Source organism: Phaseolus vulgaris, chromosome 9, assembly GCF_000499845.2.
Source record: "Phaseolus vulgaris cultivar G19833 chromosome 9, P. vulgaris v2.0, whole genome shotgun sequence".
Lineage (NCBI taxonomy): Eukaryota > Viridiplantae > Streptophyta > Magnoliopsida > Fabales > Fabaceae > Phaseolus > Phaseolus vulgaris.
Genome location: NC_023751.2, coordinates 36,927,888 through 36,941,749, shown reverse-complemented (window position 1 = coordinate 36,941,749; position 13,862 = coordinate 36,927,888). Strand labels below are relative to the sequence as shown.

Here is a 13,862-nt window from a genome sequence, read left to right as displayed (position 1 = left end):
CCCTGAAGTGGAAGAACACCCACCAATGTGGCCCATCTACATGACCAGAAAAATTATTAAAGCTTAACCAGTCGCTCTGAATTTTAGTTTGGTTTTGTGGGTGTGGCGTTAAGGGCTACATGGCAAGTTATAGTAGCTTTGTTTGTCGGTTGGGCGTTCTATGATTGGTTTGCAGCAGTGTCTCATAATGATTTCATTTTTGTGGTCCTATCTGAAGGAATTTTTGTACATATTGTGGGTAAATCAACCATCGACTCAGTTAATTTTATGAATCGTGTTGTCGCTTGCATTGGAGAGGAAAGGGATTGGCATCTTAAAGAGCACATGGACAAAATTTTATCAGAACAGTTCTTATAAAGTTATCATCATATTTACATTAACATACACTCGTCAGAAAAGATCGGTCTTTCAGGATTTTGGGTGCGAAAATTCAGAATAAATGTTTGTTAGTTTTCTTCATCAGAATCGAAAGACTGTCTTTTCCTTACAGATTGTATGGCATCCATGCGGTTATCATCTTTGGAATTGAACATAACAGTACAAGACTTGACTTTAGGAACACTAAGAGAACGAAGAGGTGGTGTACCCGTCCCCTTGTTTATTTCTCTGAGCACAGAACGAGCTGTTGCAGCAGCTGCAGCATCTGCCATTGCTGAAGCGACTCTTGAATCACTTGGAAGCTCGTTACCTGACCCACTTTGTCCAACTGTTTGTCCTTGTGTCTTGGTGAGGTTCTTAGAAACATCAGGTGATTGATTTGAACCTGGTTTTGGCTTGGTTCCAACCGCAGCTTCAGCAACTGTTGCTTTAGCTTTTGCTGCTTCATATTTCTGAATATCATAAATGAGCTCTTTCTGCAGCTGCTTATCAGCAACCAATATGTCATCAATCTCATTCTTGTAGTCCTTTAGAATAATGCGGAGGCACTCCATGAGAGAACCTATGAGGGGACTATTCTTGGTTTCCAATAGACGTTTCAATTCTATGAAGATGGGGACTGTGTTTTGGATAAGGCCCTTCTTCACTGCCTGAGTTATAGCCTTTCCTCTAGCTGCAGATCCACTGTCTCCTTCTTCTTCTATATCTGCTGACTCAGATGATGCCCGAGTAGAAGGAATGCGTATCTCTTTACAGCCCAGAATTTGAAAAGAATCCTGATACCACAATTAATGTTTAGAATTAGAACACAAATTACACATGAAATAAGACAATAGTAAAGGCACTGATGTCTTCCTTCGTATTCCAATATATTTGCATTACCAAGAGCTTACACACACACATATGCAGAGCATTAATGAAAACCTGGTGACCATAGCTGCTACATTTAATACCTGTAGAACAGACTGTGCAGTTGCATCTTCTATATTGAGCATACCATCAGAAGCTGAAGCTAGAATTTCGGCACATAACTTGGCAAAGGTTGCTAGAAGATGCTCGGGAGCCATTTGTTTTAGTAAAGAGACATAAATATGCATCCTTTTGGACCTTGACTCTTCATCAGTACCCCTGTAAAAAGAACAATACAGACTTATATCAGTATATAATCTGAAATAAATAGTTGTCTTGCCAATTGCTGATTTCGGGTTCTATTACCTGATGGAAAAACTTTTACTTTCCTTTCGTGACCCATGGGACTCACGATGTCCATTATGGGCATGACAGTCGTTCAGTACAAAAACAGCCTCAACAAAACTATTATATGCTAAAAGTGGAGACTTGACTGTTGAAAGAAACATGACAGTTAAAGCCCAATGACAAACATATTCATCATTTTATATAACCATCAAGATAAAGCTTCTTACCTTTCAAAATATTTCCAAAGAGAAAATCCGCTAGCTGTCTTATCTTTTCTGATTCGTCAACAAGTGACAAAAGGAACCGAAGAAATAGCACTCCTCTCCATTTCACATAGTCCCTCTAGATAAAAAGAAAAAATATGTTTAGCAAATAAATAACACAATTATTCCCCTTTTCCTTTCAGAACAGATAAATGAAAACAAGCTGTAAAATAGATTCAGCTGACTCATAAAAAGTACCTGCAATAATCTGGATAGCAATATGAACGTTTGCCTTCTCACGAGTTCACAAGGATCTAAGAGACACCTTGTGATCTTTGTAATGTAACTGATAACTTCCATGAAGAAAAGTCAGAGAATAACAAAAATAATATTTACAGACGTTGAACATATATATTTTAAAAATATTGGACTTCTCCCCTGCACAAAACAAAAATTACTCCTTTGCGTATTATACAGTCTGCTACGTGTTTACCAATATGAAAAAGAATACAACATTATTTCATTACAATATTATACCCTTTCAAATTCGAAGTCACTTAAATGCAGTATAAACGAGGCTTACCAATCAACAAGTGCGGTGTACCGGACACAAAAATCTGCCATCATGACCACAATGTTGTTGCGAAGGGCTGCGGATTTGCTCTTTTCAAGCTCCTACACATGTATTTTGTAACAGAATATATATCGATAAGTGAGACAAAATATAATAGTCAATGAGGCATAACATAAACATCAATGCGACGGGATCAACCTGTACAAAGAGAGGAATATAATTCTTAGCTAGCTTCGCATCAGCGAGGCAAAGCTTGCCCATGGTTAGCCACCCTTGAATATAAAAAGAAGGAGCTTCGTGTTGAAAAGAAGTAGAAGGGCCGGGTAGGTTATTTAATTTAGGACCAGAACTCCCAGAAGTAATGATGGTATGCAGTAGAGGAACTACATTGCTCATATCAGCAGATGGGCAAACAATAACTAACGACCCAACTGTATAAATCGCTGTAACTGCTTTAGACAATGCCTTGGAGATTGCTACTGATTTCCTTCCTTTCCTGCTCCCACTTCGAGGAGGAGTGAAGAAGCTTCCTTCCGCATTTTTTTCTGAATTACCTGAAATGAATTTTTCTATTATTCTAGAAGCCCTGCAGAGAACTTGGTGGATCCATTTCAAGACTAATGATTCTCCCTCTTCGAGATTTGAAGCTTTCCGCTTGCATAATGTTTTTAGTGCTTTTAAGTGAGCGTCAACCTATCGAGCAAAAGTAACAATTCAATATGGTATACTTTTAACCATATGTATTATATAGCGTCAACCTCAACCATTATCATTCTGTTCTGCCTCCGCACCTCTATTTAACTTGTACATCTTTCTGTCCAGATTTATTAACTCCTTTACCAGCTAATTTTTTTAATGAAAATAGTAGTTCCATTTACTATTAATAAAAAATCTATTATACCAGCACTGTTTGAAATACAAATAAGATAGCTTGGCTAATTGCTTAAGAAACTAAGATAATCATGGAACTAATATTTCTTTATTAAATGATGATGCTGTATAAAGAGTGTTAAGTTTTTTTAATTGTGGGGGCACGAGTGTAAGTAGAACAGAGATAGGACATGAAAATTGAACTGAGAGAATGATATTTACACAGCTTAAGACCATGCAGAAGTGTTAGTTTCAAGGCAACCTTCAGTCCAGTCTAGTCCACAAGAAATCAGCGTCATAGGCAGAATTGATACCAAAATATTAGAAGTACTGAGAAATTACAATATATGATGCAAAGGATGATAATAAGATATAGAAGCATCCCAGGGAATTCCTTAAGAAATTTTAAATCTGGTGGATAAAAAATGTCTTGCTTAACAATGGTAGAATATCACACATTCACACCATCCAGATAGTCATTTTAAAATGATACAAGAAGCAAATTTTTAGAAGCCAGTATCGAATTCAATCACTAATACCATGTAATGATTACCTCTGTTGAATGCATGTTGAATGCTTGAACTCGTTTGAGCAAGTTATGAGCCAAATCAGCTGCAGGTTCAGGGGGCAGCTCCACAGAAACATTAGAAATTGTTTGTAAGAGGAAAACTCGGTCACTAGCCCAGGCAACAGTATTGCATTCGATGCTTTCTTCTTCAGATGCATTTTTTTGTACAATTGGGCTTTTGAACTCACCGCTCACTTCATGTTTATCAAGAAGCTGCCAATGATGATGAAGAAACTCCCAGTCTACTGCTTTTGAAAGGAATGTTGACACCTCTGACAAAAGAAACCAAGCACCTGGCGGGGCAGTCCACTTTTCTATAGGCATGGAGTGACTCAGCCAGATAGACTCCGATGCCCTGATTATATTTTGCAGTGCAATAACAATTTTCTGATTCATCTGTCTCTTTTTGCCAAGATTTGTGCAAATTTTCTTCACCCAAGGGCTCACCTCCCCATTGCAAACCTCTCTTAGGAGATACAGAATTCCGTCGGGAAAAAGCATCTCCATCTCACTGTCTATACCTTTTCCTTTCATCTTTCTATTAGAAGATGCAGTATATGAAGAAGTAGCAGATGCAGCTCTAGATATCCGGTCCAAAACAAGTTCTTGAAACATGTTCTCACATTCTTCTTGGATGCTTGATTCATTGTCAGTTATCAGACGGGGAACTGAATGTAGCCACTCAGTCATTACTGTTTCAGCGGAGAATGTTCTGAAAGCCTACATTTTATTAAATAAATGTCATAAATTAATTATCAGTTTTTACATATTAGCAAAAAGAAAACAAGAAAAACATTTTAGGGGACATGAGAGAGAGATACAGAACTTATCACATTTACTAAGATAGTAGAAATAAATTTTCAAACATACAATTCTCCAAAACATTTCAGGCAGAGTCTAATAAAAACACTGGGCAAGCTAAGCAACTATCCAATACATACTTAAGAGTTTGACATAAGTACTTCATTCAGAAAAAAAAATATAGTCTGAGTATTTATTCAGCCATGTGGAGCATACTTATCACACTAGACTGATATTACTTTACGCTCTCTCCATGGATTCCATAAATAGCATTGTTTCCCTAAAAACGAAACTCAATTTTATAGGCAACAATGTAACTCAATTTTATCTATTCAACCTAAAGGCAGAAATAGTTAATAGTGAATAAAAAATAAAAGCTGTCCAACAGATGGGCAAAGTGGGAGTTGAAAATCTCCTGCACTGTAGTCTTTATAATCAAATTCATTCAAGGAAAACTAGATGACAACAACACAGAAGCACCAAACAAATCCTACAGTCCTCGTGACAAAAGATTCTTCCATGACTACTCAAGTAAAATAAAGTCTATGCCTCTCATCAATTCTAAAATTTCATGTCATCGTCACTAAGATAGGATAAACTCTCGTGTCTGTCTAACACATTATGCCAAAAAAAAAATAGCTTATGAAAACCAAATAAACTACCTCTGAGAGAGCTGCAATGGCGGCTTTCCGCATGCTGATAAGTGGATCCGAACAAGCCATGCCCATTGTCTTGAGCACCACTTCATCAATTGCACCTCCAAGAAGAGAAGTCAACTTAGTAACTAAAAGCAGTGCAGCTTTCCTCACAGCGGCCTTATCATCCATACACCTTCTCCTCAGCATATCATTCATTGTACCCTCAACATTCTCATCACCAACCTTTTCAAACCCCAAAAACTCCTTCAAAACCACACTAGTCCTTTCACCACGGGACAAAAAACCCACAAGCTGCGCCAGGCTCGACAAAGCCCGCGCCCGAATCGCGCCACTCACATCAGAACACCTCTTCACCAACGCCTCCAAGCACCAAATTCCCCACGCCTCACTCCCTTCACACTCCAAACCCAACGGGTCCTTCAACGAAGTCACCAAATTCAGTATAAGATCAACCCCCAAAAGCCGAAGATTCGCTTTCCCCTGAGTCATCTGCACCACATACTTCACAAACGCAATCTGATCCTCAACTTCCACCACCCTCACAACCTCCATGATGGAGTCCACAGCCAAGGCTCTAGGCTCGGCCTTCTCCGGCGCCTTCTTCACCAAATACCTTGGAAAATTAACCAGCGCCTTCTTAACCCCATCGCATCGGTCACCGAGACTCGTCACAAACCCCAGAGCAAAGCTCCGCGCCTGTGACTTCGCCGTGAGAACAAGCGGACAGAGCGATTTCAATACCTCCGCAGCAGTGTTGGAAGGTTCGCCATGCTCAGGCTTGAGAATTTCCCTCAGCACGCGAGAACACAGGTTGAGCAAGCTGCTATACTGCGCCGCGTTCCCGCACGCGTCGAGCGCGGTGACGGGGATTTCGGCTATGGTTTGGATAAGCGACCGGAGAGTCTCCGGAAAACGGTCAAGGTGGATAAAGTCCATTACCCGGACTAGCTTCTCCAGCACGCGGAGGAGCAACTTGGGATTGTGTTGCGAAATGGCGTCCGTCGAATCGTCGTCGTTTTGGGGATTTTTGGCACGGGCCCGGCCGGCACGCTTTCTCTTGCGGTTTTGCGAGGCTTCTTGGGCCGGGCCTGGGTTGGAGTGGGCTTTGCAGGAGCGGCGGAGGGCGCGGAGGAAGGAGAGGAAGGAGATGGGAGTGAAGAGGGTGAAAACGGGGGCGTTTGGGGCGAGGAGGAGCGAGAGGAAGACATCGGAAGCGAGGAGAGAGTGGTGGGAAGGGGAAGAATCCATTGCGGAAGCAATTGGAGCGATGAGAGCAGAGGGAGAGAGATTCTTCGATGGAAGCTCATCGTAGAGGCTCTCCGATAGAGAATTGTTGAGGAGAATTTGAAGATCCTTTAGGGTTTGTTCTGAAAGCGGTGGTTGTTCATGGTTTCCTCGGAAATCCTCTATCTCGGAGATTACACGCGCCATCGTTTCCTCCATTTCCATCTTCGTGCTGCGTCTTCCTCCACCGACTGCACGATCTGTTCAAATTCTATTCCCGCTCAAAAATATGTGTTTTCAATTTTGGGCCTGTTTCTCCATAGGCCCAACAATGACAGGCCCAACTCAAAAATGGAAATGATGTTTCTCCCTACATCCCAACAAACGACTTTCTGCACCCCATCATTCTCGAAAAAAATTATTTAACTTTTAAAAATGACTTCCAAATTAATCTTATCGAAACATATTTTATAAATTTTGGATTCACTATTTTGAAAATTAAAAAAAAATATATTATGGAAATAACATTTTGGAATGGTTTTTTTCTTTATGGATTTTCTATTCTGAAAACATACTTATCTTTTGCTTAGGGATCCCTTATTCTAGAATTATCCAAAAATTATCAAGGATAATTTTGGTATTACAAAGAAGGTACGGGTGTATGGAAAAAAATGTAGGGGTGCAGGAAGAAATATACCCAAATGGGAAAGATAAAGCGCATGAAGGGAAGGGGTTTTTGGTAATTGTGGAAGGTGGAAACCAGAAACCCTGGACTATATATAGCAGCTGCGTCCTCAGCTTCACTCCCTCTGCAGTCTCGCGTCGCTCCGCACCAGTTATCATCGCAAAGAACCCTTCATTCGTCGGAGCGATCCGAGAGAAATTCTGTGAACATGTTGGTTTACCAGGACCTCCTCACAGGTGAACTAAGCATGCTTTTAGTTTTGATTTTGCTTTTACGTTTAGATCTGTGGATTTGATTTTGATGGTAACGTATTGAACTTTTTTGGATCACTGGATCTGGATGATTTTTTCGGTTTGAATTGATTGATAGCACTGTGAAATCCGATTTTTTTATTTTTTTATTTTAATTGCCTTTAAAGTTTGTATATAAAATTCTGATTTGAAAGTTTGGGAAAAACCTGTTAGTCAGTGATTGTAATTTGAAGGTTTGTTTTTATATGTGATTCTTATTTTTTTTATTTTTAATTTAATATAAATTTTTCATACATTCTGTTTATTGTGTAGTAGTTGAATGCATGGATTGACCATGTTACCTATGTTCTGTAGGTGATGAGCTTCTCTCTGATTCCTTCCGCTACACTGAAATTGAGAATGGAATGTTGTGGGAAGTTGAGGGAAAGGTTAGTCGAATGTTGTGCTTTTATGCAGATTTATGTTGCGAATGCAATTTTTCTCATTTATTATGTTGGGGGTGCAGATTTATTATGCAGGTTTTTCATGATTCGTTTTATGTTGCGCGTGCAATTTTTTCGCATTTATTACGTGTTTTTCAGAAGCTAATAGTCTTCTTGCTTATATAATAAGCTAAAATATTCCAAGTTCAATACATCATGCCATTTTTTCACATATGTTATGTGCTTTTCAGAAGCAAATAATTTTATTGTTTTTATATGTCAAACATATTATTACATGTTTTTTATGCAATTTTCTTTCAAAGTCAAATACAATATTCCGAGGAAAAAACTTTTACCATTTTGGGTTCCGTGTTGCGGATGCTTCTCAAATTACTTATGTGTGATACCTTCATTTTCAGCAAACTTCCGAAAACTTTTTTGTTATTTATCATTTTGTTTGTATTCTTTTTTGTGATTCTTTGTTTTCTAATCTAAGTTAAATCTATATTCTTTTGGTATTTTTGATGTGCAGTGGGTTGTTCAAGGAGCAGTTGAAGTAAACACTGGAGCAAACCCTTCTGCTGAAGGTGGTGATGAGGAGGGTGTTGATGACCAGGCCGTCAAAGTTGTTGATATTGTTGACACCTTTAGACTCCAGGTTTGGCAAACCTTATACCTCTTGTATAATTTATATGACTGTCATTTGTTAGATGATGTTAATAATACAGGTTTGTTCATCTCTGTAGGAACAACCTACTTTTGACAAGAAAGCATTTGTTACCTACATGAAAAGATTTATCAAGAATTTGACTGCCAAACTTGAAGGAGAGCAACTGGAGTCATTTAAAAAACACATTGAGGGGGCAACCAAATACCTTCTCCCTAAGCTTAAAGATTCTCAATTGTAAGTATTACCTTCAGTGAAATGGAGTTCGGTTTGTTGTTTTTTATTAAATTCTTGTTGCTAGTGCTTAAGAAATTATTGTAAATGTTGCAGTTTTGTTGGGGAGAGCATGCATGATGATGGTTGCTTGGTCTTAGCCTACTACAAGGACGGTGCCACTGATCCTACATTTCTGTACTTTGCATATGCCTTGAAGGAGGTTAAGTGCTAAGTGGCTCGATATACAAGGCTTATTTACCATCAGTTTATCTTCTTTTTTTTTCAAGTTACTTGGAACTTTTGCCTTGGTAATTTTGATTTAATGACTAGACATTTGGTACTTCATTATATTTTCTATCAAATTTAATTATTATGGATTGTAGTTTCATTAATTTATGAATTTTGATGTTTGATTTTGAGTGGGAAGGACTGTTTTGGAAGTAATAAATTATCTCCAATTTATATCTTTATTTAAATTTGTAATTACGCATTGCATCATTTTTCAAAAGCTAACCAAATATAGTAGTTGTTACGATACATAAAAATTTTAAGGTATAAAAAATTATTCGTGTTTTGGTATTTAGTATTGGTGTGTTTTAAATGGGGGACAAAATGATCGAAAACAAAATTTGAAATTTGAATTAAAAATTAAAGTATTTTAACACTAATAATTTTTAGTTACGTAAAACTATTTATATTTATGTTTTTCTCTTGTTCTCCTCTTGATTAATGGCATTGATAGTGTATCAACGTTTTGTTGCCATAATAAGTAATTGGGCTTTGGATCCATTTTGAAAACGAGAAATACACTCTTGTAATCTTTTGTAACTAAGTCTACGACTTTACTTAAACTTGAGAGAAAATTTCACTTGCTCCTGTTTTCAAATGTACTAAATTATGGAAATCCATACTCTTTTCCACAATTCTTTACTAAACCAAGGACAGTAAATCACTTTCTAAACAGATTTTGTTTATAGCAGATCTCTCTAAAGCCATTTGTCGTTCCATCATGATTACCTTTCGGAATAAACATAAATTTATCTACTTGTCCTTCTCCCACTCAAACCATTCTCTTCTTCACTTGAATTCCCAACTCCACTATGACATTTCCCAAAATAACATAGGGGGTTGTCAATGGTGAGGGAATTATTAAACAACCTTGGGAATCTGACTTTTCACAGTTATCCACCCAAACATTTTCTCACAACTTGATTTTTTCACGAGACCCTACTACTCATTCCATATTAGAATCAAACCAATTGATATCCTGTTCATCCTTTATTTAAGTCACATCACCATCTAGATGCATGCCTTAAGGTTGTAGGATCAAATAGATTCCTCCATGAGCCATATTTAGAGACAAGAATATTTTTCCATAAATCATTCTCAAAAGACCCAAGTCTCCATTTCCATTTGTCAAGTAGGACTTTGTTGAAAGAATCTAATTGCTTGGGGTCTAACCCTCCCTCCACCTTAGGTTTGCATATACTATCCCATTTAATCCAAGCAATTTTCTTGTCCTCAGAATCCCAACCCCACAAAAAATTGCGTTGAAGCTTTGTAATCTTTTTGCAAATAGAGGATGAGACTTTGAAGAACGAAAGATAATACAAAGGAATAGTGTTCAACACCGAACGAATCAAGGAGACAGGAGCTGCAAAGGATAGATTTTTACCTTTTCAGGTTGATAGCCTTTTTTTCACCTTTGTAATCACCGGGTCCCAAAATTCAGCTTTCGAAGGGTTTCCCCCAATAGACAATCCAAGATAAACAAACGGTAAATTCATAATGCTGCAGCGGAGTACCTCATATAACATTTCTAACATATTTGTATCCACTCCAATGGCCTCGATTTTACTCTTAAAGAAATTAATTCTGAGCCCATATCAAATTTTAAAAAATCAAAGCATAGCTTTAACAACAGGAGTATTTTGGATACTCGGATCGCACATGATCAACGTGTCATCTACGAACTAAAGAAGATTCAACTCCTCTTTTTTTGCGCTGACTTTCAAACCAAAGAACAACCCCTTTCTAGCAGCTTGATTTACTAAACTTGAGAGACCTTGGGCAATAATAAGAAATAGAAACGGTGCAATTGGGTCCCCTTGTCTGAGACCTCTAGTCGATTTGATTTCCTTAGTTGAGCTTCCATTAACTAAGATAGAGATGGAAGAGGATTCCAAACACTCTTTGATCCAGTACACCCATTTATTGCAAAATTTCATCCTAGTCATCATGTAATACATGAAATTCTAAGTGACAAAGTCATATGCTTTTTTGAAGTCAATCTTTATAGTCACCCAACTCATTTTTTTTCCTCTTCAATTCATCCCCGACCTCATTAGCAACTAAAACACTATCTAACAAACCTCTTTGGGATGAAAAAGCTTATTGCGAGGAGTCAATCACATTCTTCGACACTTTCTTGATTCTGATAGGCAAAATCTTATAAATAACCTTGTAGATGCTTCTAACCAAAGAAATGGGTCTATACTCATCCATAGATTGAGGGTTGGAATATTTGGGAATGAGAGAGATGAAAGAAGCGTTACAACCTTTAGAGAAACAACCGTGGGCATGGAAATCTTGGATTGCCTTGACAAAATCCTTATTAATGAAATGCCAAAAGTGCTTGATGAAACTAAAACTTAACCCATCCGGTCCAGGGCTTTTGTCACTCCCACACTCCCATACATCTTCCTTGATTTCTAGTTCCTCGAAAGGTGCAATCAGCATGCAATTCTCATCTTCTGTTATCTTTTGAAACGAAACATTATCCAACCTTACCCCAAAATCGTCGATTAACATCTTGTTAGAGAAAAACTTTAGAACTTCATTTTTTACAAAGCTTGGTTCTTCCATCCATTTATCCTAGCAAACACCCCATGAATACCACTTTTCCTTCTTCTCCATCTTATCATAGCATGGAAGAATTTAGAATTAGAATCTCCATGCTTAAACCACTGAGACCTGGATTTTTGTTGGAGAAGGAATTCATTTCGCATATTGATTACTTGTAATTGACTCGAGATTTCCAAGCGAGCCTCAATCTCAAAGTCAACAAGAGAATTGTTGTCATCCTTCTGATCAAGAACTTGTAGTTTATTCAAGAACTCCTTTCTTACTATCTCAGTATAACCAAACACCTCTTTATTTCAATCTCTAAGGTCACCTTTAAGCATTTTGAACTTATCTCTTAGACCCAGAACTGGATTACCTTTCACCATGTACTTTTCCCACTTTTCTTTCACAAAACCATTGAACCTTTTGTCCTCTTGCCATATGTCTAAAAACCTAAAAGGTTTAGGCCTCAATCCACCACGTGAGATTTCAAAATTAAAACGCAATGGTTTGATACCTATCAGCCTATAACATATTGTTTACAACCTGGCTAAGTTTGTAACCATTCATTTGAAACTAAGAATTTGTCAATCTTGCTCTTTGCCTTGCCGTTTGGTCTGTACCAAGTGAACTTTCTCCCTACACAAGGAATATCTAACAGCTCCATCCCCTCAATGAAACTATTGAAACTGGATATCTTCCTATTATCACATCTTCCATAACAAACTCTCCTACGTTCTTCCTTCTAACTGATGGCATTAAAATCACCCATAATACACAATATTTACAGACGTTATTCCCTCTTAACTTAGATAACTCTTCACATAAACTGACACATTAACAATGACAACAAAGATATTTTTATCTGGTATTTTTCAAAAACAATGTGAAAGGAACAAGCTTGTTGTTTAAATAATAAATAAATAAAATGAGCTGGAAAAAGAAAATAATAAAGTGGAGAAAATTATGTGAAAAGAAGGTTTTGGGTTGTAATTTAGAAGGGGATGAGGTTGTTTATAACTATATCATTTCATCATTTTCAAGTGTAAAAAGATAACTAACAATAGTTATTTAAAAAAATAAAAATCAAACAAGCAGCTAATCTAATTTAGTAAATTAATATTTGATTAAGAAGATTATATTTGATTAGCATTATTATGAAAACATTTTACTATTTAGTTGCATAATATCATTTCCTATCAATGTTGAAATTAAATAGTTTTTCAGTCAGTAGTGATAAACGTTTATTTTATACTTTGAGATGGATTAAGATACAAAAACTAAATAAGTAAGCAAAAGAAGAAGAATTTTTTTATATAAATATAATAAATGTTGTGATGAAAAACTAAAAAGAAAATTAATGAACTATTTGATTGAAAGTGAAAGAGGGAAAATAAAGTGGATGCATTAAACGATTTTATTTGACAGCTTTTTTATTTTTTTATTTATCTTACTTCTTTTTATATATTTTTCTTCCATCAAACATGTTGGGTTTTCATTTATTTCCATCCACCATATTCCTTCATTTTACTAATCAAGACAGAAAACAAAGTAAGATGAAAAATAAAGGTGTATGTTAAATATTTTCCTTTTTCACTTTTTACCTATATTTAAAATCATTTTTTTCCATAAATAGTATAATTTTATTTAATATTTCTTGAAATGGTTAAATTTTTTAAAAAATTGGGTAAGTCGTATTTATCATGTACGATATGTCAATTTTTATAATAAACTAAAGTTGTACTTCACATGATTTTAATTATATTAAATTTCATTAAAATTGTATTTTACATTGTATTTTACATGTAAGACTTGTCTAATTTTAAATTATTATTTTTTTGTCCATTTTAAAAAATATCAAATAAAATTACATCATTAAAAACAAAAAATTCTTCAAAATCATAATTGCAAATTCATCTTTGGTAACATCTAAACATACACTACACACACAAAATAAAAAGGAGATATTTTTTTTATGTGGGGTTTGGTAGAGTTCTAGTTCAATCATTTGATGAGTAGCTTTTTGATAGATTCATAATATTCATTAACACAAAAAATGTTATGTTGGTGTTGGATGTACATTTAGAAATGAGAGGACAACTAATTTGGTCAAGAAATGAAAAAGTGATGGATCCACATTTAGTTTAAATTTGTGTTCATACTTAATCCTTACACACTCCTTTAATCTCTCTCCTCATGCTTTAAGCAAAAGCAAACACTTTTTGTTGAACAATAAGTGAATTGCAATCAATGTGTGACAACAAATTTGGCATAATTTAATAGGATTCTCCTCTCTTTTTTTT

At 36.3% G+C, this 13,862-nt stretch overlaps 2 protein-coding genes across 2 annotated transcripts; one reads left to right on the top strand and one right to left on the bottom strand.

The window, feature by feature from the left end:
* Nucleotides 1-325: 325 nt before the first annotated feature.
* LOC137821245 (condensin-2 complex subunit CAP-D3) lies at nt 326-7,302 on the bottom strand. The gene is made up of 9 exons (XM_068625747.1): nt 5,254-7,302; nt 3,776-4,510; nt 2,551-3,045; nt 2,362-2,453; nt 2,037-2,124; nt 1,803-1,917; nt 1,594-1,720; nt 1,332-1,506; nt 326-1,154 (listed from the first exon to the last, which is right to left on the bottom strand). The coding sequence occupies exons 1-9, from the start codon at nt 6,697-6,699 to the stop codon at nt 447-449; spliced, it is 3,981 nt and encodes a 1,326-aa protein (XP_068481848.1). The 5' UTR covers nt 6,700-7,302; the 3' UTR covers nt 326-446.
* LOC137821246 (translationally-controlled tumor protein homolog) lies at nt 7,218-9,185 on the top strand. The gene is made up of 5 exons (XM_068625748.1): nt 7,218-7,395; nt 7,765-7,838; nt 8,365-8,490; nt 8,579-8,736; nt 8,830-9,185. The coding sequence occupies exons 1-5, from the start codon at nt 7,368-7,370 to the stop codon at nt 8,945-8,947; spliced, it is 504 nt and encodes a 167-aa protein (XP_068481849.1). The 5' UTR covers nt 7,218-7,367; the 3' UTR covers nt 8,948-9,185.
* Nucleotides 9,186-13,862: the final 4,677 nt, after the last annotated feature.